Source organism: Elephas maximus, chromosome 1 (genome assembly GCF_024166365.1).
Source record: "Elephas maximus indicus isolate mEleMax1 chromosome 1, mEleMax1 primary haplotype, whole genome shotgun sequence".
Classification (NCBI taxonomy): Eukaryota; Metazoa; Chordata; class Mammalia; order Proboscidea; family Elephantidae; genus Elephas; species Elephas maximus.
The window spans coordinates 54,342,967-54,365,105 of NC_064819.1; the positions used below are offsets into that span (position 1 = coordinate 54,342,967).

Sequence of the window (22,139 nt, forward strand, 5' to 3'; positions counted from 1 at the left end):
TTGGACCCAGGGTTCCTGAGTAGAGAAGCTCCTGCAGAGGGAAAGATTGACGACAAGGACCTTCTTCCAGAGCTGACACAGAGAGAGAAAGCCTTCTCCTGGATCTGATGCCCTGAATTTGGACTTGTAGCCTACCAGACTGTGAGAAAATAAATTTCTCTTTGTTAAAGCCATCCACTTGTGGTATTTCTGTTATAGCAGCACTAGATGACTAAGACACCATCTGTAAGTACAATGTTTGTTGACCTCCTCCTTATCTGTGTACCCCACCAGCCTTTAAGTTCCAAGGGTGCGGAGAGTTCTGTTTATCTCTGTGTATCTAATACTAGCACAGCATTGATTCATGGTAGAAGTTTCATACATATTTATGAATGAATGAATGAATGAGCTAATAATTTGATTGGTAGGTAGGGTAGTAGATCTAATTTTGTTGCTTTTAAAACCCAATTTTTAATTTGTACTTTAAATAACACCAAGTAGATGACTTGGCCTCTACCAATTCCTTCCCTGTTTCAGTAAATGAACAGAACAGTAGCATCCAGGAGAAAGTTATAAATAAAAGGTGTTAATTACACCCAAGAATATTTTCTTTCTTCCAAGCCTTCATAAGACCATATTGCCTTCATTTTCCTGGGACTGCTTACACTAAAAATGTTTCCAGTACTCTTCTGGGAAACCATAGGCAGTGGTTCTCAGTCTAGATTGCACATCGGAGTCATCTGCTGCATATACTAAACTATACTGATGTCTGGGTCTCACTCAGGGAGATTCTCATTTAGTTGGTCTCAGGTGCATCCTGAACCTGGAGTTGTTTTAAAGCTCCCCAGGTGGTTCTAAGGTGTAGTCAAGGTTGTACACTGTGGAGGGAAGTGATGAAGCAGAGAAGGAGGTCAGGGATGCAGTGAGATAATTTTCAAACCATTTTGTCATTTGTGAATTCTATTTGCAATGGTTTTCTTTGTGCAATGTCTCACAGATTATTACTTAATAATTGTTCTGTAAGATCTTTCAATTATGAAAAGAAGTCCACTAGCATTTCTAGCAAAGACCCCATTGAAACTGTCAGAGGTTAGTTTTGATACATTGAGGTTTTTCTGGGTATGTATATCAAGTCTGGATACTGTAGGACGTGGGGTCACCATGAGTCAGAATTGACTCAACAGCAAGGGGTTTGGCTTTGTTTTTTTTTAATGCACTGTTCATGAAGAAGGAAGAATGATCAGCAAGTTGTGTTTCTGTTTAGCTTCCCTTAGCACTGGTTAACTCTAAATGGAAAGATCTGCCTTGATTGACCAAACCAGTTGCCATCAAGTTGATTCTGACTCATGGCAACCCCATGTCAGTCAGAGTAGAACTTCTCCATAGAGTTTTCAATGGCTGTGACCTTTTGAGGAGCCCTAGTAACACAGTGATTAAGAGCTTGGCTACTAACCAAAAGGTCAGCAGTTCGAATCCACTAGCCGTTCCTTGAAAACCTTACAGGGCAGTTAGTTCTACTCTGTCTTATAGGGTTGTTATGAGTCACAATTGACCGACCGACAACGAGCGTTTTTGCAGAGCTTTTGAAAGTAGATTGCCAGTTCTAGTCTTCCAAGGAAACTCTGGGTGGATGCGAGCTGCCAACTTTTTGGTTAGTAGCCAAACACTTAATCATTTGTACCAGCCAGATGGGCTGCCTTGATCAAAGGTGTTAGTATCAGCCTGGCCTCACATCCTTTGCTTTACCTTTCTCTGCTCTAAAAAGCTAATGTAGCCACTTGTCCAATTGCACATAGGCTTGACCTCATTCCAGTTCATGAGCTGGTTGGAGCACACTACGTCAGTAGCCCTGGCTGCCCAAACATATACTATCCCATATTCGAAAGCTAATATTAAAATAGTAAGCAAATGGTTATTATTAATAATTAGTATTGATAATTAATATTTAGAATTAATGATAATATGAAAGCCAGACCCTTGAAAGTTTCCTCCTTCCATTCATTTCCCACAGAACTCTTCCCGTCCCTAATAGATCTGCCTTATACGGCAGTAGATGTGATCTAGAGTCTAAAACTTTCAGTACCTTCTTCAAGTGGCCCAGTGTGCAAGAATTGGTCTGTGCCACAGCCATCCTGTCCTATAGCCAGTCTCCTGAGTATTACCCACTATCTATATCCCTCAATCCCATGGTTAAATATTCAGATGCCAGAGTCACACCTGAGCTTGTTTTCCCCACTGGGCCTTGTTTAAGACAATCTTGTCATTACCATCTAACCTTCCCAGCTGGGCCACTTCCCTTCAGGTCCTAGTACTTTGCTCTAAGGCAGTGTGTCTTGTTATTCAGTAGTTCTCAAACCATTTTGATGATTTTTAGCAAGTTCTTGCAACTCCTGCACTATTATTTGCTTAATATTTTTCTTTAAATGGCGTTGCCTTAAAACAAACAAAATTAAAAATCTATTTCGGTTTGTATTGTTTTCTATTACACATTAAAATAAATTCATAACTATTCCAATAAAATACTCGTGGGCAGTCTAGAGTCATCCTGTACCTCAGGGGACCTTTGTATTGCCCTTGGGGAAATGCTACCCCAGACCTCCACCCATCTCTGCTCACTCCTGTCCCTGCTGCTGCCCGCCTGTCCTGCATGGACCCCACAGGTCCCACACTGGGACAAAGGCTGGGACACAGCACATAAAACCCCAAAGCTAAACCAGTTGCTGTTGAGTCAGTTTCTACTCGTGGGGACCTCCTGTGTGTCAGAGCAGAACTGTACTCCACAGGGTTTTCGATAGCTGTGATCTTTGGGAAGCAGATCACCAGGACCTTCTTCCAAGGCACCTCTGGGTGGATTTGAACCACGAATCTTTTGGTTAGTAGCCGAGCACTCAACTGTTTGCATCACCCAGGGATAGGTACCAAGTACAAAACTTATTAAGTACAAGTGGAATTTCATTGACAACTGACTATAATAAAAGCTAATGCAATGTTGGTTATGAACACGGACTCTGGAGATGACCTGGATTCAAGTCCCAGCTCTGCCATTCACTGTCTAAGTCACCTCGCCTCTCTAAGGAAGCACAGAGGTTTGCTCTGAGGATTAAATGAGTTAATATTTGTTCCGTTAATGGAGTCTGGCACATGGTAAGTACTAGTTTGGACGATGGAAATCTAAAGAATTTTGACAACGGACACTCCGTGAGTGTACAACGCATCCTTTCCTCTGAGAAAACATTGGCTAGGGAATCACAGGAATGTACTCATATTTATATGCTCTGTGCTATATGTTGTATATAAAAAAAAAAATCAGAGTATAAAGGCTTTATGATTCATGGTGGCCAACACAGTCTGTCGGTTTGTGATACTGCGGTAGCTTGTGTGTTGCTGTGATGCTGGAAGCTATACTACCAGTATTTCAAACACCTGCAGGGTCGCCTACGGTGGACAGGTTAAAGCAGAGTTTCCAGACTAAGAAAAACTAGGAAGAAAGGCCTGGTGATCTACTTCTGAAAATCGGACAATGAAAACCCTATGGATCACAACGGAATATTGTTAGATATAGTGCTGGAAGATAAGCTCCATAGGTTGGAAGGTACCTAAAATACACAGTGGCCACAATGACCTGAGCATACCAATAATCATGAAGATGGAGCAAGACAAGACAATGTTCTGTTCTGTTGTATATGGGGTCGCCTTGAGCATACCAATAGTTGTGAAGATGGAGCAAGACAAGACAATGTTCTGTTCTGTTGTATATGGGGTCGCCTTGAGTTGGAGGAACCAACTTTACAGCAACTAACAACATTAAGAGCTTGATGATTTCAAATGGCACCTGACTTACTCAATTTGGTCATGTAAATCAGGTATTCTAGACAAATTTGAGGATAATACTTCTTCCTTCCCCATTCTCAAATTCTTATTTCTTATGTAAGTTTGTCATTTTTACTTCCTAATTGAATGTTTTACTTACTAAGTACCGGGAGCTACAAAAAACTCTGTGTGTGTGTGTCCTCAAAATGTTTTGAAGAGACTTTCTGTTACAACAGAATATGCAAATAGGTCTTTCTAAATAAACTACAAAAATTTTAAAGAAATTACTTAAAACATTTTAATCTATTATAACATGTTTTCCAAGTCATCAATCACATGAACACAATTTTTTCTATTTCTCTTCTGAAATCAAGAATTAGCTACATTAAGTATCTTTATCACATTCAATTGAACATTATCAATCACATTTATGAAAAGAAAGGAACAGTAAAATTGTATCTGAACAAAACATCTCAATTTTAATTTTGAAGGTTAATCAGGAAAAATGTATTTTGGTACAATTATAATCCACTAAGTGCACACCATTACTGTTAGGCTGCCTCTGGCAGCAAAGCAATTAGAAATGCTAAGGCATTCAGCTGATTCTGAAAAATAAAATTCATTTAAGAACAATTGCACTTTACAATTGCCAGAGATAAAACTAAAAACCCTGTAGATACATGCTTTGTAGATAAGATGATCCAAAGGACTTCCGCAAGTTATTTTAACATGTTTTAAATGTTAAATAAAATGTTATGACTCAGGAAAAATATTTGTAAAGATTTCTTTCCTGAAGCTGTCTTGACAGCCTCTAATGGCCAAATAAGAGTTTTTGAAACACCTTAATGTGGTCTAATGGGGAAAGGCTTGGGATCCTTGGCTCCTCCTGCTAACAGGCAAAGGTAATGTAGGCCAGTTGATTGTTTGCTCACTGGAGAGAGTTGCACCTTCCAGACCTACTTCTGTGTACTGTAGTGGGTTTTAAAATGCTGTGCAAAACTTCCCCATACATCTAAACATTTCCAACCAATAATTTCTTCACCCAACCAGCATTTTTACTAATATTTCTTTGCATGCAAGTGAATCTCCCAGCTCAACAAGAGATAGTTGGCCTTTCACTTTCATTTGCTTATTTGTGCACCAATATTATGTCGGACCTTGGATTGTCTTTCAAAAGCTCTCGTTGTCATAGTTCAAGAATTGACCAGCTCTATCCGAATAACTGATTTCAGAGCCCAGCTCCAATGGATACACATCCCAAGTTTCTGCTTGGTTTGCCCTGGAGGAAGCTGACTCTTGAGAAAAAGCCAATGTGGATCTGATGGCCCGGCTGTCTTCTGGAATTTTCACAGGAAATAACCCTGTTGGAGAGGCTTCCCTGGTGACTGTAGCTGGAAGGTCCAAGGCTTCTGGAGAGATAGACATGGGGGTGTTTTCAGAAGCATATTTACAGCTCGAAAGGCTCTTAACCTCACAGGCGTTATCACTGTATCTCAGAGCAGGGGGTTGGTAGGCCTGGTAGGAAACTTTGGTGGTGGTGGTGATCACGGTCTGTAGGGCTGGAGCACCTGGCGACGGAGCTGTGAGGTACCTGCAGGGATGCTCTGGGTTATAGTAAGGGTGAGGGGTCATGGCCTGGAACTGTCCATAGTCAGTCCTCTCCCCGAAGCCAGCTTTTCCAAGAGCTGGTTTCCACCCCTGTTGTTTGCCGGTGAAATCGAAGCTCCTCCCATAGCTGCTGTAGGAATTGACATTATATTGTAGTTCATTCAGGTGAACCCAGTCTGTGTCATTAGGGCTACTGGTGGAATCTTTATAAAGGGTGGGGTGTGGGCTAGAATGTGTATGACCAGGGCCTACCAGTTCATAACTACAAGGTGGCCTAGGCAAATAGATTCTTGGGTTTGGATATTTCTGAAAGGGTGGCACTATGTCTCTTTGGAAGGTGGCTAGGTCATAGGAAGCTTTGTAAGCATCAGAGTTTGGGAAGGATAGGCAAGGCTGTCCTGCAGTGGGGAAACCAGTGTCAGTCATTATATCAAGCTGTTCTGGATTTTCCAAAGGAGGTATGTTGCTGAAATGTCCATTGCTATCTTGATTCTCTTCTGCCTAAAAAATCATACAAACACAGACATAAGACATGTAAATTGTGTGAACATCCTCAACTGTAACAAGAGCAGGCCAACTGCGTAACTTCCAGTTGGTGGATTCTGTGTTATGAACACTGGGCTGCTTAGGTACCTGATTTGGGCATGTGGCCCATGGGTCACATACCTTGAGCTCCCTCAGCCACGAATACCGCGCTATTGAATGAGGAAGGTTCACAGTAGCCAGGCAGGACGGGTCTGAGTGGCAGACGGTCCCGTTCTCCCCTCTACTATGTTCAGGAGAACTGACGCTCAGGAACTACACAGAGCTGGGTTCAGATCCTGGCTCTGTCTCTCACTAATTGAGCAAGTTACTTAACCTCTATGTGCCTGAGATTCCTCTTGGGGTTCAATAATAGTAATCTCCTCTTGGGGATTTTGTAACTGTTAATGTGTGAAACCTTCAGATCAGTGTGTGGCAAACAGATGGGCTCTAACAATGTCATTTTTGTCATCATCACACTAACACTTTGCCCGCTTGGCATGCTTTGGTTGGAAAGCCAAATGGGATCAAGTTGTCCAGAGAAATTCTACCTGTTCTTATGTAAATAGTCCAAAAGAACCTCTCAAGGATGCTCTCTTAGCTGGCCAGTGGTGTGGACATATTGATTTCTGTGTTACCAGTGGATGTCTGCCCTTGTATCAGGATGCAGCACCCATCCTGACTTTATCACTGCCCATCAAAATGGTTGCTTTTTGTTTTTTCTTTAAGGAGAAGGGATTAGAAATCCTACTCAGAATGTTATCCAATGACATTTTGTTAGCGATATATCGTTTTCACATCAAATCAAACCTTTGTAATTAATGTATGGCATTCATATTTCATACAATTATCAGTGTATCTTGCCGTGAAAGTAAACACAAACCACAGGGCAATGTCACTTCTGCAATTACCTCGGGCTCTCTAACTCTCTTTTTCTGGGGTTGGTAAAAAGAGGCCATTTGTCTCTTGATGGCACTTCTTCTAGCTTCCGTCTCTGATTTACTCTCTGGCCTTGGGTGGTCATGAACTCCCTTGGCCTGCATGAATGAAGAAACAAATCATATATCTGTTCTTCTGAAGAAAGCTAGAAATGGGGGCTAAAAATCAATAATGCCTTTCTCAAAAGCCCAAGTTTGTTTGTTTTTTCCAAAATGACAGAGGAAAGAAAAACTCTTGAACTAATAATACAGGCATCAGTAAGAGTCAGCTTCAAAGATGACCCACAATTCTTCCATCCAACCAAATGAACTATAACTACAACTTGGTTCACTATCACTCGCCCTTAGGCAGTTACAGCTCAGGTGATAGTGCACACAGTAGGTGAGCTAATTCCACTGAGCCAGGTAGGTCCTTGGAGGGCTACAGCTATTTTTTCTGGTCATCAGAGCTGTATTTGCTTTAGTCTAGTGTTCTCAAACCACATGGCAAGAGGTTTGGTTCCTATAAAAAAACAAAAACAAAACCTCGTTGCCATTGAATCAATTCCGACTCATAGTGACCCTATAGACTGCCCCATAGGGTTTCCAAGGAGCACCTGGTAAATTCAAACTGCCAACCTTTTGATTAGCAGCCATAGCTCTTAAGCACTACACTGCTGGAGTTTCCTTGGTTCCTATATAAAAAAATGGAGGGATGAAAATACACATCACAATCTGTAGTTTCACCCTACCTACCTGAAAAAAAATGGCATTGCCAGCCAGCCGCCAGAAGTTGGTTACGGGGTATCCGCTGTGCCCTCGGCAGGGAATCAGCTCCAAAGAGGAACTACAGTTGGGGCATGCTTTCTCTGTAAAACCCAGAGGGGGAAATAGTAGTTCTAATATTAATAAAATAATTAAAAATTCCAAACCAAACCGGTTGCTGTCAAGTTGATTCCAACTCATGGCAAGTCCATGTACATCAGAATAGAACTGTGCTCCACGGGGTTTTGTGCCTCTGGGTGGATTCTAACTGCCAGCCTTTTGATTGGTAGCCCAGTGCTTAACCATTTGGGCTGCTCAGGGACTCCTAATTAGCAATACTCAACCATTACTTACATAATAAGTAATTAAATACATATTTATAATAATTAATAACAACCTCAATTCCACCCCTTCTGATGGCAGAATGGGAGATTAGTGGGACTAGGTATCCCTGACTTTCAGACCCCCGCCTGGCCCCAGGCTCACTCTGCTGCTTTAGCCTGGCCTTGTCGCATATGGCTGGCCGCAGCTGCAGGCGGGAGCCGTCAGGCAGGGTGCAGGCCTTCGCGCACAGCACCACGCCCAAGCACGACTTCTTGAGGATATGGCCATTGTGGTTGTTGGTGTTGCGCATGGCCCATCCGCTCAGGTGGCGCTGTGCTTTCTTCTCGTCACCACGGTAGATGAAGCGCACGTAGCCATCCGGCCACTCACAGAAGTGGTCAAAGCGGGTGGGCTCCTGTGAGGGGCATGGAGAAGGAAGGGTGGTCAAGTTTATCAAGCTCATGCTGCGCCCATTGTGTCTTTTGTTTTTCTTCAAATGCATTAGAATAAAAATTGGTCCTTTATAAATTCAGAAATATTGTAAAACCCAAAAATTATGCCATCACAAAGTGCCACTCCTGCAGTCTTTTTATACTTTTCTGACAACTGGGTAATCATAACAGGGGCTGCTTATATAGTACTTATCTCCTAAATGCTGTTGTGGTTGGTAAGGTTGTTATCATAGAGTCGAGTCTGACTCATGCCGACCTCATGTGTGCAGCAGAGAACTGCTCCATAGGATTTTCAAGGCTGTGACCTTTTGGAAGCAGATGGCCGGGCCTACTATTCAAGGTGCCTCTGGGTGGGTTCAAAGTGCCAGCCTTTCAGATAGTAGACTGGTGCCTAACCATTTGCACCACCATGTATTAATTCATCTAATCTTCACAATACACACAGACAATAGGTACCATTATTATCCCCATTTTACAGAATAGGAAACCGAGGCCAGAGAGGTTAATTGACTTGCCCAAGATCACACAGCTAGCAAGACGCAAGTATAGGATTTGATTCAGAATAATCTAACTCTAGAGGCTGAGCCCCTAGAACTATGCTATATCACTTCTTGGGGTGTTTAAATGTTGAAAACATCTTTAAGTAAAGTATCGAAAGTGATCGGAATGCTCTGTCACTGAAAAAGAATTTCACCTGTAAACATTTTTACTTGGACCCAGTGCTTTTTCTTTAAAAGCTTTTGGCTCTACCCCAAACCTACCAGTCGCGTCAGCAATGATACGCAGAGCACAGCCCCAGAAGGGCAAGAGCAGCTTTCCTCCCGACTCCCAGCTGAACAGCTTTCCAAGTTAAAGAGCAGCACTGAGTGCTGAAGAATCTAACCATAAAAACTGCCTGGAGCAGGATGGTGCTGTTGAGCCCGGGGAAACCTGGGCTGCTGAGGGCTGTGCCTCTCCCCAGAGCAGAAAGAGACGGCCGTGCTCCTCAACACAGGGCACAACAAGTGATATCTAAAATACTGAGCACCGCTTTTGTATTCACACTGGGTGGTCTTTGTCCACCTGCTGCATTATTTATACCACAAGAAATGTCTTTCTCATACATAAGTTTAATACAAAATTACCATTTACTGAGCACTTACGATTTATCAGTCACTCTCTAGGGTAGGGGTCAGCAAACTAGAGACCGCTGGCCAAATCTGGCCTGCTGCTTCTATGGCCTGTGAGCTAAGAATGAGTGTTATAGTTCTAAATGGTTTGGGAATAAATTTTAAAAAGAATTATATTTTGTGACACAGGAAAACTGCATGAAATTCAAATGTCAGTATTCATAAATAAAGTTTTGTTGGAACAGAGCCACATGCATTTGTTCACATATTGTCCCTGGCTCCCTTTGCACTGCAAGGGCAGTGTTGGGACAGAGACAGTGTGGCCTGCAAAGCCATACTTACCCAGGGGTTTCTAAGGCACAGTCTGTAATCCTCTAACAACTCTGCAAGATAGGTATCCTTACTCTTATTTATAGACAAGGAAATGGAGATTAGACAGGTAAACTCCCATAGGGGCACAGCCAGGATTTCAACGGAGACCTGTGGCTAGCCAGGTCCCACTGGCTTTCCTGGTCTGATAGAGGCTGAGAGAGAATTATCAGAGTAGTAGCCATTTGCACACACCCCCCTCCTCTTGCCAGAGCCCTGGTGGTGCAGTGGTTAAGAGCTACGGTGAGCTACGGCTGCTAATCAAAAGGTTGACAGTTCAAATCCACCAACTGCTCCTTAGAAATCCTATGGGGCAGTTCTACTCTGTCCTATAGGGTCGCTATGAGTCAGAATTGACTCAATGGCAACAGGTCTTCCCCAGCCACCCCACCCAGGAAAATTAGATTCAACATTTGCAGAGCACAAGTATTCTCAGTTGTCCAACTTAGACCTGAATACATCATTACAGTGTACATTCTAACATTATTAAGGTATGTGGGTTTTTTTTTTCTAAACCACGATAACAATGTTGAAATCATTACTATTAATCATAATATTATTTTAGTTTTTCTCTGAAATACTACAATTGACATAAATTACTATGTTGACTTAAGCCAAGTTGATACTGAAATGTGTAATGATGAACTCTCAACTCTAAGTTTACATTAGATTTAAATGTCTTTGTTTTGAAAGTTAACGTTTCACTTTGAAGATCTTAGCATTGAATTGACATTTGCCCAGAAGAGAGCTTCTTTAGCGCTTGGCTGTGAGAGTGTCTCACACCTGCATGTCTCACGCCAGCTACCCAGGTGGTGACCCTGGGAGCAAAGCTACAGAGACAGTACTTTTAAAACAAAATAACAGCAGAGGATTCCAGGATTGGATTTCATTTGCCCTAATGTGTTGGCAGGAGCGCCTACACGGGTGCACACACACACACACTGAACAGATTGTAGATTTCGAGATTGTTATCCAGTTCTGCCACTTGATGACAGGCTAGTAGGCTGAGACTAAGGAAGTTCAAGGTCTTTCTCAAGGTGATGCAGCCAGCTCAGCTGTCTCACCCAGTTAGCCAGAGCCAGGCTAGGGCAATAAGTTCCATCTCCAGTTCTCTTTCTCCATCCCACTGCACCTGTCTCTTTGGTGAGGCCACCACATTCCCGGCTTAGGATCCAGTCTCCCAAAGAAAAACACTTCGTATTTACTTAGGAAGGCTTGATAATACTTGAGAAATGTGTCATCTTTACGTTATTTGGATGTGGCTCTTTTCTAAGTCCAGTATTAGGTTGTTTTTTATGAAGACCTCAGTGAACAGAAGCCAGCAAGTGTCTAATGTGGTCTTCTTTCACAAATGGCAGAGTGGGCCTCCAAGTATGCAGACTTTAAAACAAACAAACATAAACCTACCACAAGCATGGACATCCAAAAAGGTGTAACCCCTTGAGAGACCACACGACCTTGCTAGGAAAGTGCTGTCCACCTGAACACCTGTCTGGCTCAGAGTTGATGCTGAATGCATGCGAGTCTCTTACCCCTTATGCCATGACGTTGCCAGCCTCTGCCACTCCCAGTCTCCCTCCACATACACCCAGGACTCCAAAGTCAATACTCGGTTGTTGACGCAAACAAGTATGACCAAGCATATTACCCATCTCATTCCCTGGACTTGGCCTTAAACCCCTTTCGGACCTTAAAAAAAAAAAAAATCAAATTCACCCTTAAAGGATAAAAATTTCCTATCCTCACAGAAGAAATAAACCCAGAAATAAAGCTAGGGACAAAATCCGAATTACAGAGGCTCTTTGAGCACCCGTGGCTTCCTTACAACGACCACAATGACTGTGGAGCCTCCTAGGAGCTGCATTTCTTTCAGGTAGCCACTGGCATCTGCATAAATTGCTCAAGTCGAGCTTCTTGTTTAAGATTTCAAGCATGTCAGTTTTCTGGAGGGGGAAGCAAAGATATTTACATATGGTGAGGTTTTTTTTTTCCCCCTTAACTTTCTTCTGGATTTCAAAGAATGGATAAGGAAGAGAGGTCCCTGATTTTTATGACAAAAGTCACTCTGGGTTAAAGAAGAGTGAAGGGAGGAGGCACCCTGCTCCCACCCAAGGACTGGGAACGTGAAGCCTGCATGATGGACATTTTCCGCTGCCTTTTCTGTGTGTTTTCAGCCAAGTTCACGGAAAAGCTGAGAGAAGGCACATCTCTAAGCCCAATGCTGCCATTTATAGAGTCCAGAGAAGTTTTCTTTACATTCGAGGGCTGTTATATGTGTGTGTGGGGGGGGGCGGGGATAAGGGGTTGGGGGGGTCTGTGCACAGAGTCTAAGGGCTTGAATGTCATGTCCCCTCTCTTTGGATGGAAAGCGCCGCGCACGGGTACACACACCTGGTTTCACACACCTGCGGCATCTGTGGGTCGTTGATGTCCCAGTTGAACTTCATCCCATAGGGGCACACACAGTCCGCCTTCTGCTCTGAGTCTGCTGGCATCTGCCCCACCTCGCTCGGCTCTTGGCCTAGGATCCTGAAAGTGCAGAGAAAAAAAAAAAAGTGCGTGAGGTGACTTTTTTCCTCTTTAAAAAGACACTGGTTCCAGTGTGTATGGGGGGGCCGGGGGGGTGGGGTGGGTGGTGAGGGAGAGGCAAAGACCGAGAGAGCTGTTTAGAAGTTCAGAAGCGGCCCTGTCCACGGCGGCAGTGCTGAAAGCTCTCTACCCGACCTCAGCGTCCGCGAGCAAGAGGCTGCCTGCACCTTTATAAAGCTTCACCTGCCAGTGCTCCGCCTTTCTTCGCCTCCTGCGTCCGCGCCCGCGTTCCAAGCACCAGCAAGGCCTGGTTACCCCCTCCCGGGCAGAGTCAGAAAGGGAGGTTCAGCTGAGCCCTTGGGACGAAGGAAAAACTGAAGCCAAAATATTAACGGGGCATGGGAAGGGTTTGGTTTGTCTCCTTGAAGTTGAAAACCACTTTTTCTATCCGCACCCGCCTCTGGGCTTTCAGGCAGGGCTTAGGTGGAGGCGTTTGAGGCGGGATTTTCCAGCAAAGTACCCTGAGAGCCAGCACTCAATTCTGGGACACCGCAGGAATCGTACAAGCGACCCTCGGCCGCGAGCCCCAGTCTGATTGATCATGCCCATGTCTCCTTGCTTGGGGCGCGACCGCCTTGCAAGCCCACGAGTCTGTGCTCGGTTGTTTGGGACGTCCCAGAGAGCGCCAAGCGCCAGTGGGTGCTCCCGTGCCTAAGCGCACCCAAGCTCCCAGGGGCTGCGGAGGGCCCTGGCCCCGCTCGTGAGGACAGAGTCTGGGGAAGAACCCGGGAAGGTAGGGGGCGGCGAGCCTGGAGTAGGTGGAGGGGAAGAAGGAAAGGGAGCTCTGGCCCGGGACACAACTGCTCCCGCCACAGCTCGCTCTCCTGCCTCAGCTGCCTCTGGGCCTCAGATTCCTTATCTGTTAAACCAGTGATTGCAACTCGGTGAGCGCCCAGTTGCCACCCGCCTGAAATAACAGTTATAAAAAACTCTTTATTGGCGTTGTCGTAGAAATACCACGACGAAAGCGTATTGACGCTATTCCGGAGGACCCCGGTGAGGGGTGGGATAGGGTGGAGGACCCTGTGGGTTCTCCAGGGCCTGAACATTACCTTCTTCACCTGAGCATTCGCCTTATCTGGGGAGATCCGGCACTAGGAAACGCCCGAGAAAAGGAATCGATCGACTGAAGCGATTTACTTCGCTTTTTGGATCCATCTGAGCTTGACCCTGGGCAGCAAGGGAAGATGGGCGTTGGGAATTTATTCCTCGCCCCGCCGTTCTGCAGTCGGAACGCTTCCATTCGCAGCCCTAGCGAGTCCAGGAAGGCGAATCATGTTGCGAACCCGTATTCCACCACCACCCCCCGCCCCCGGCCCCAAATCTAGGGCCTGGAGCGCCCTAGACCTTCGCAGGGCGGAGCGCAGGCAGGCGCACGGACAGATGCTAAGTGCCGACAGAGGAGCAGCCAGGGAGCGCCTCTAGCAGGTTTAGTCCCTCCATTGGCGAAAGGGAAAAAAAGCAGGGAAGCCCTAGGCCCACAACTTGTGCGAAACAGCCTTGGTCAAGTGCACAGTCAGGCTTGCTTAGAAAAGGCAATCCAATCGCGAAGCGCGTTTCGGAGCAGCCCGCACAGCCAGCCCGGGGAGAAATTTCGTGGGGGAAGGCCAATTTTGGGTAGTTGTGCGCAGTTTCTTCTTTTTCTTCTTTAAGCTGAACTTCTCCAAAGCAGAGGCGAGAAGTCTGCACAGAAGAAAGTGATTCGTTCATCCCCTGACCTCCTCTCCTCCGCCGTTCCCTGTTACGGAAAGACGGTGCAGGTCAGGATTTCTGATGAAAATCGCTCTAACGGTCGCCATGAAGGTGTAGGTGGGAACAACGAGATGTATCTGCTCTTCTCCCATTAGTTTCATCCACGGACTTAGAGATTAACTCACTGCCAAAGGCCCCGGACACTCCTGTCGTTCAGTTGCTTTTTGTTGTTGCTTGTTTTGTCTTGCAAACATTACAACTATTGATATTTCGTTTTTATTTTCACAAATCGGTGTTTTGTCAAACGCATTGGTTTAAGATAATTTAAATCATAAAATATTCAAAGAAGTAACTTCAAGAATAGTCATTTAAAATTACCTCCAAGAAAGTATAGAAATGAATTTCTATTAATTACTGTCTGTTAATATTGTCTCTTAACGATGTGTTTTACTACAGACGTTGTTGGAGTGCTTCACATCGCTGTACTTTTAGAATATTCCTAGAGAGCCTTTACCCTTCAAAACTATAACTTTTTAGTGGCAGCCCTGATGGTGTAGTGGTTAAAAGCCATGGCTGCTAACCAAAGGTCAGCAGTTCGAATCCACCAGGTACTCCTTGGAAACACTATGGAGCAGTTCTACTGTGTCCTAAGGGTCGTATGGGTTTGGTCTGATAAAGGCAAATTGATAAATTATATACTTTTTCTAAATGGATTCTGGTGTCCAAAGACATGTCATAAAGCCTCCACCATATTTAGAGAGTAATTACATAATGTATTCTAAGTTGCCCCAAAATAACGTCTGGATAAAATGTGTTAAGTAAAAGAAGACAACCCAAGTGAAAATATAATAAAACAAACAAAATGATATTGTTGTGTATTAGCTTTAATTTTACCTGACTCTTTGAATACATTACTACCTTAGAGTTTGGAAAGATATATTTTCCCCAGAAGTCTAAAAATAGTTTTTTAGGTTTTCTACTATTAAGAAAATTTTATTATATTCTGTAAAATAAAATGCACTTTAAACTGCATTTTTGTTAGTGCTTTTTTTTTTATTACCCTTCTATTTTTTTCTAGCACTAATGTGTATGGATTCAGGACGCTTCATAATATTTACAACCATCTTTTCCGTGATTATCATTTTAATATTGTGAAATCCCATTAAGTAAAAAGAAAAGGAAGAAGCCTTTGGATTTTCTAGGTTTAAATAAAAATAGGTAGATTAATCTAAGTATTTATTGATGTTGTTTGGTGTCAATCAAGCAAATTCCAACTCATCCTTACCCCATGTGACAGAACAGAACAGCCCCCATAGAGTTTTCTTGGTTGTAGTCTTTAGGGAAGCTCCCCAGAGCGGCTGGGTGGGCTTAAACCGCTAACTTTTCTGTTAGCAGCTGAGTGCTTAACCATTGCGCCACCAGGGCTCCTTTAAATATATTTACATCGTCTTTTTCAGAAGAGGGATATGACAAAGTTAGAAATAAGCACAGTTTTGAATGGACTGGAGATGCGTCGCAATCCCGGGTTTACTAACAGGGATTCTGGTTACTTTATGCTCTGCTTCAATGTAAACACTTTCTGGAAATGGCATGACATGAAATGCCCCTTGCGTCTAGTTGACTTTTACATAAGGAATGTTTGGGTTTGAGGGGTCGTTTTGTTTGTTTTTTAATAAAACTCCAGCCCAGCTTATTTTTGCCACTGTGAGAACATAACAGGCTACCTGCCGGATTCAGACCTGGCCATTAGTACACATTCTTGTCCGATTAAACAAGTGGGCATAAAGGCAAAGATGGATGAAAACGCTGGCTTTTCTTTTCCCCACCGAGTACAACCAAGGTACTTAAAAACAAAACAAAACACATCCTTCTTTTGTGATACCAGGAATGTACCCACAATTTTGGGGGCTAGTTCAGCTTTGGTCCGTATGTATCAATGGACCAAAAACTGAAAGTAAGGCGTTTAAACGTGGAGAGAAAACGGAAGGTCGGGCTTCCGCACAGCGGACGCCTATCAGTTTGGAATTTCGAGTTTAAAGGGAGTTTTTCACGTCCTTAGAGTACTGGGTTTTTTTTCCCTTTTAAGGTGTGTTGTGCGTGGGAGGAGACGTGCGCCCAGGTAGCGTAACCCTGCTGGCTAGTTACTCGCGCGCAGTTCTGGAGACGCAAACAGAAGATTCTAGTCGATTTCAGTGGCGGGTTCTTCAACGTGAGTGGTCTGCGCCTGGAGTCCTTGGAGCAGTGGGGCCAACCCGCCGGGGCCTGGGGTAGTGAAACGGCAGGGCGCAGGAGCGCGGCGCAGCAGCAGCTGCTTGAGTGGCGCGGGCGCCTCAGCCAAGCAGCGTCTGGCCGGGAGCAGAAGGATGCCGGCGGTGAGTGACCCAGGAGGGCCCGGGCAGTCCTCGGGCCCCGGCCTCCTCCGTACTGCCCTCCAAGGGGGAGAGAAGTCCTTCGCATCTCGCCGGCCGCGAGGTGCTTGTCCTGCTGGCGCAGAGCTTTGCATCTTCGCCCAGGGACCGGGCACGGGGTACAGTCCGCCGCCGCCGGGGTACAAGCCGGTGGGGGCCCTTTGAGCGCTTTAAGTTTGGGAGTTTAGTGGCAGCTTTCAATGAGACAAAAAGGCAGAGTAGAAACCTCCGGTCTCTCACTAATAAAGCACTAGGGGAAAGGAACTTTGGAGCCAATGAGCGAGTTCTTTTCAAGTTAGTCCGGCTGTTTCTCCAGCCCTCTTTCCCCCCGTGTTGTGTAAGTAAAAAGTGCAGTAAGGTTAACCCATGGTCCCCACATCTGTGGTCTCGTTATTCGTTGCCAGCGAGTGGATTCTGACTCCCGGCGACGGGTGTGTGCAGAGTGGAACTGCTCCATAGGGCTTTCAAGGCCTGTCTTCTGAGGTGGCTAGTAGTCGAGAGAGCTTCACCCTTAGTGCCACCCAGGGACGACTCCTGGGATTGTCAGTGCTAGGGTTTCCTCTGCCAGGGTCGCAAATTAACGCTTAAGAGCCCCGGACCTGGGGGACTTAGTCCAGCCGTGGCTCCCACTTTGCTAGTGAAAAAAAAAAAAAAAAAAAAGACTGGATTTGGATCTTTAAAGTCACCCTATTTTTCATATATAAATAATAATATAAAATTATTTAAGGACATTGGTCAAGTTCATATAGAACTAGAACTGTTAGCCCAAACCAAATTAAAAAACAAAACAAAAACTAGTAGGGATTTAAAAAAAACATTTTGGTGTATTCTTTTCAGTTAATTGTTGAGATGAAGTGAGCAGATAAGATGCTGTTATTTAATGTGGCATCCTGTATTGTGAAAACCAGGATGGTAGACCCAGTGAATGTTTGTTTTGTGGCCGTGGGTGTAGTTTTTGTTGATCTTTGGTCTGTTAAATTTCAGTATAGAAGTCTTAGAGTAACATTGACAGTGGAATGGCTGATTTATATAAGTCGGAAACATACAGCTTAAACTCTTGATTGGGTTTTATTTAACTTTATTTACAAGCTCTCATTCGGAAGTTTATTAATACAAAACCTTTTCTTCCTTTTTTAGTCATCACTGTGGGGTATAAATTTGTTTATTGTGTATGACCGTTTATTCAAATGGCGTTTGCTTCTTTATAGTTTGTATAGTATTTGTCACAGGTAGTGTTAAGGAAGGCTGGATAAAGTTGAAAAAGTAGCATCTTCACTTATACCTATAATCAATGACACAAGTAAACAAAGTCTTTGTTTATGAAAAAAAGTGAATATTTCCTTTGTCTTATTTTTTAAATTGGAAATGCGTTTTTAAGTAATATTTAAAAACACTTTTTTTTTTAATTGTACACAGAAAAAGCGTCCTTTGCCTTCTGTTAAGGGAGATGAGAGTGGATCAGCGCAGGATATTTTCTGGGTAAAATTCAAGTTTGAGTTTTTGCCTTTTTGATGTTATCTTGGATTTATTAGCAATGTTTTTCTCTTCATACCCAAGATGCAAAAGAACAAAAATGATGGTTGTGACCAGCACCACCAACAAAATTGAAATTCTTGGTTAATCACCATGACTTCGCCAGCGTTAGGTGTGTGGCATCATAAGTTCAACAGATCACATTGGCCTTCGGCCTGATATAACCCTGTGCTCCCTGGGTAACTAGCACACAGTTGTTCCTCCACTGCTCAGACCAGAAACAAACTTCTTGGCTTCTTCTTTTTCCCTAAGCTCCCACATCCCATTTCTTGTCTGTTTTAACTTCAACTACCTTACCAACATTCTAGTCTAAGCTATGTTGTGCCAGGTATTGTTCTGGGTGTACGTAGACAGTACTGAACAACACAGGTAAGATTTCCTGCCCTCATAGAATTTACAGCCTGGTGGAGCAAGAGGCAAAGAAACAGCTTAAAAGTAGAGTAGTAGGAAAAGAAAGACCAGAGTATTGTGATGGAGATTAACTGGGGGCTGATGGTAGGCACTTGGCCTACTTTAGATGAGGTGGTCTTGGAAGGCTTACCTAAAAAGGTAGTCTGTAAGCTGAGATCTGAAAGATGACAAGAAGCCAAGCCCTGGGTAAAAAGGTGGGGGAAGCACACTAGGCACGGAAGAGTCAGTGCTAAGGCCCTGGGGCAAGGAAGAGCTTGACTGATTCTAGGACTCCTTAGTGAGAAAGTCAGGCTGAAGAAGTTGCCCGAGATCAGATGACCCAGAGCCTAGCAGACCAAGGGTTTAGGTTTATTGTGAGGGCAGTGGGAAGCCCTGGCAGAGTTTGAAGCAGGTGAAGCAGGAGTTTCTGTGGCGTAATCGGGGTATGAATCACAGCTGGGTGATTTCATGCTCATCCTTATCCTTTCCCAGCCTGGGTATTTCCATCCCCAGAGAAGGAATCTAACCTCTCAGGGTGGTGGTGAAGATGGAATGAAAACATTTGTGGAAGACTTAACACACTTGACATACGCAGAAGCTCCGTATATGGAAGCTTCGAAAAAGAAAATCTGCTTAAATGGAATAATTTCAAATGTTGTTTCCCCATCTAAATTAGTACCGAAAATCAGTGGAATGGCTGCTTATTAACATGTATTGTGTATTGTAACTTGGCCTGTAGAATTGGACCAGAATTTTTTATTAAATCATATTTTCTAATACAAGTATTTAAAGGAGTGTCTGTTAGTCAAGTATGTTTTTGCTGATGTTGAGGCAGAAAAGGTCAACTTCATTATGATATAATTTGCCTATTATCAGTTTCTATCATCTGTAATTAATTAGTTTTGAATTCTTTTTCTTCCATTATGGTCATTTATGTTACTTATGAATGAAAAATCTGTTAGAATTTTTTGGTGCTTTAGAATTTCTAACGTTGCTGAGGGTAAACTTTTTTTACCTAGTGATATGTATAATTAAAACGTTTAGGTTTCCTTCAGTTACCAAAACCAAAAACCAAACCTGTTGCTGTCGAGTCAATTACAACTCATAGTGACTCTGTAGGACAGAGTAGGACTGCCTCATAGGGTTTCCAAGGAGCGGCTGGTGGATTCAAACTGCCAACCTTTTGGTTAGCAGCCCAACTCTTAACCATTATGCCACCAGAGTTTCCTTCCTTAAGTTAGGGGCTCTCAAACTTTAGCAACTATCAAAATCACCTGGAAGGCCCAACCCCCGAGTTTCTAATTCCTAAAACATTCCCAGGTGAAGCTGGTATTGCTGGTGCTCCAAGAACAAAAAACCCATTGCTGTCAAGTTGATTTCTGACTCATGGAGACCCTATAGGACAAAGTAGAACTCCCCCGTTAAGGTTTCCAAGGCTGTAATCTTTCTGGAAGCGGAATGCCTCATCTTTTCCCCACAGAGCAGGTGGTGGGTTTAAAACCGCCAACCTCTCGTTTAGCAGCTGAGCTTTTAACCACTGCGTCACCAGGCCTCCTGTTGGTGGTCCGGGAGCCACATTTTGAGTACTGTCTTAAGCTAATAGAAACTTAAGTCATTTGGTAAATGATTGTTTACAGTTCAAGATACAATGGGCCTCTATTCTATATTTGCCCTGTATTATTTCCACAGAGAATTATTATCGATAATGATAATTAGTCAGAAGTATTGCTATGAAATAAATGTCGTTGGGGAAAAAAGGTAACTTGCAAAACTGTCAACTTTCCAGCTTCAATCACTCATTACTGCAGTGTCTGCTGGGAAAGGGTATCAGAAAATAAAAGAATATTTTCAACAGAGGGAGAGCCGTGCTCCTCAAAAATATGATCATCTTCTCCTGAACCAGCTTGAGAGATCCATAAACAAGGCAAGTACATTGTTTTGTTAAACGTGACCAGAGTACCAACCAACATGTCATCATTTCCAAGGGCTTTAATTCAGTGTGGTTTAATACCTAGGAGCTGGATGACAGAGAATTTCAGCATGTCTCACTGTTGCTGAAATGCGTTCAGCAGTTCTGCCTGGATGGCCCCAAAGAAGATGAGCCTTTGCTAATTCAGCAGGGACTGGTTCCAAAGATAAGTGTCACATTTTAGTTTTGTATGCCTCTGGGTAACTTCAAAGAACTAAAGTGGATTCAGTTATCTAGTTTGGTATTTCCTGTTTCTTTGAAATTAAATTAGAAGAGAAATTCGTACTGATGCTTGTTGCCTAGATCCAATCAAAAATGAATTTCCAAAAATGATGTATGTGCTGGACAGGACACTCTGGGCTGTACAGGAATGAGTCAGACACAGCTCCTCCCTTAAAAAGCCTGGGTATGCGAGAGTTCTTTTTGTCTAAGAGTGACCAGTCTCAGCAAAAATGGTCGAAACATGGCCTTTGCTTTATTGAATAAATATGTTCTAGGAGGGTTTATTGAGCCCTGGTGGTGCAGTAGTTAAGAGCTCAGCTGCTAACCAAAAGTTCAGCAGTTTGAATCCACCAGGTGTTCCTTGTAAACCCTATGGGGCAGTTCTACTTGGTTGTATAGAGTCTCTGAGTCAGAATCGACTTGACGTCAACGGGTGGGTTGGTTGGTTGGTTTTTTAGGAGGATTTATAATAATTTATTCTAAATCATACTCAGTTGTAGCAACCGAATGTGAAATTGGGTTAGGGAAGAAAAATTCTGTAATTAGCTGGAAGCTTTTGCCAAAGAAAAGGTGGTTAGTCCTGAGACATATATGTTATAACGAACCATCCTTTGATAGTTTGTTTTCTACTGCTTTCCAGATGGCAAGAATTTCTCCTGGATTGGGGAGACTCATTAAATTAAACCTTATCTAGCACCACCCCCAGTTGCCATTGAGTCAGTTCCAGCTCATGGTGATCCCATGTGTGTTAGAGCAGGAGTGTGCTCCACAGGGTTTACCATGTGTGATTTTTGGGCAGTAGACTCCCAGGCCTTTCTTCCAAGGTGCCTCTGGGTGGACTGAAACCTCCAGCCTTCCAGTTAGCAGCTGAGCACATTAATCATTTATACCACCAAGGGACCCCAAGTCTCCCAATTCTTGCTGATATCTGAGAATTTAGTCATTTCAACTTGTAGCAGTATGACTTCATCCTGAAATGCTCTAAACTGGAGGCCTTAGACCCAAGTCTAATTGAAATAGTGTGGAATGGAAAAAGAGTCTTTAAAATTATGATGCTTACTGAGTTATCTTGTGACATTCCATTGAATAGGCAGTAGTTATTCAGTCATACATGGTGCCATCTCTGTTTCTTCTCCTGTGTACATGGTTTCCTGGCTTGAAAGAACAATAGGATTTCTGATTAAGGAAGACTTAGCCTCGGACGTATCCCTGATTACTGCTACAGAAGACTTCTTTGACACCGCCTTGGTAAGGATGGGAGTGGATGCTTCACTGAGCAGGTACCATTGAGGATTTTCAGGAATCTTCAAGTTATTTCTGAAACTTGGTTTCTTTGTTGCAAGACTCCCACATTTTATTATTAGAGTATTATGTGAAATGGAAACAAAAGTTAATTATATACGTAGATAGGTAAATAGGTAACTGTATAGATATATATGCATGTACACATATAAAAAGGAGCCGTGGTGGTGCAGTGGTTA

The 22,139-nt window shown here is 43.6% G+C and overlaps 2 protein-coding genes across 2 annotated transcripts in view; one reads left to right on the forward strand and one right to left on the reverse strand.

Moving 5' to 3' along the window:
- Positions 1-4,959: 4,959 nt before the first annotated feature.
- GCM2 (glial cells missing transcription factor 2) lies at positions 4,960-12,350 on the reverse strand. Its single transcript, XM_049883509.1, has 5 exons — positions 12,261-12,350; positions 8,088-8,340; positions 7,593-7,705; positions 6,831-6,956; positions 4,960-5,898 (listed from the first exon to the last, which is right to left on the reverse strand). The coding sequence occupies exons 1-5, from the start codon at positions 12,348-12,350 to the stop codon at positions 4,960-4,962; spliced, it is 1,521 nt and encodes a 506-aa protein (XP_049739466.1).
- Positions 12,351-13,719: 1,369 nt separating this feature from the next.
- SYCP2L (synaptonemal complex protein 2 like) overlaps positions 13,720-22,139 on the forward strand; it is an 87,151-nt gene continuing 78,731 nt past the window's right edge. Inside the window, exons 1-6 of the mRNA XM_049855290.1 lie at positions 13,720-13,834; positions 14,098-14,269; positions 16,379-16,694; positions 20,254-20,391; positions 20,483-20,602; positions 21,802-21,906. Coding sequence (XP_049711247.1) covers positions 13,720-13,834; positions 14,098-14,269; positions 16,379-16,694; positions 20,254-20,391; positions 20,483-20,602; positions 21,802-21,906 — 966 coding nt within the window. The remainder of the gene's footprint in view (positions 13,835-14,097; positions 14,270-16,378; positions 16,695-20,253; positions 20,392-20,482; positions 20,603-21,801; positions 21,907-22,139) is intronic.

Bases quoted from the DNA above. Each gene is read 5' to 3' on its own strand.
- GCM2 (XM_049883509.1), bottom strand. From the start codon at position 12,350: ATGCCAGCAGACTCAGAGCAGAAGGCGGACTGTGTGTGCCCCTATGGG. The intron at 8,341-12,260 runs GTGTGTGAAACC...TGCCCCTCACAG, and splicing joins ACGACCCACAGATGCCGCAG to GAGCCCACCCGCTTTGACCA. The intron at 5,899-6,830 runs GTAATTGCAGAA...ATGATTTTTTAG, and splicing joins AGAGAGTTAGAGAGCCCGAG to GCAGAAGAGAATCAAGATAG.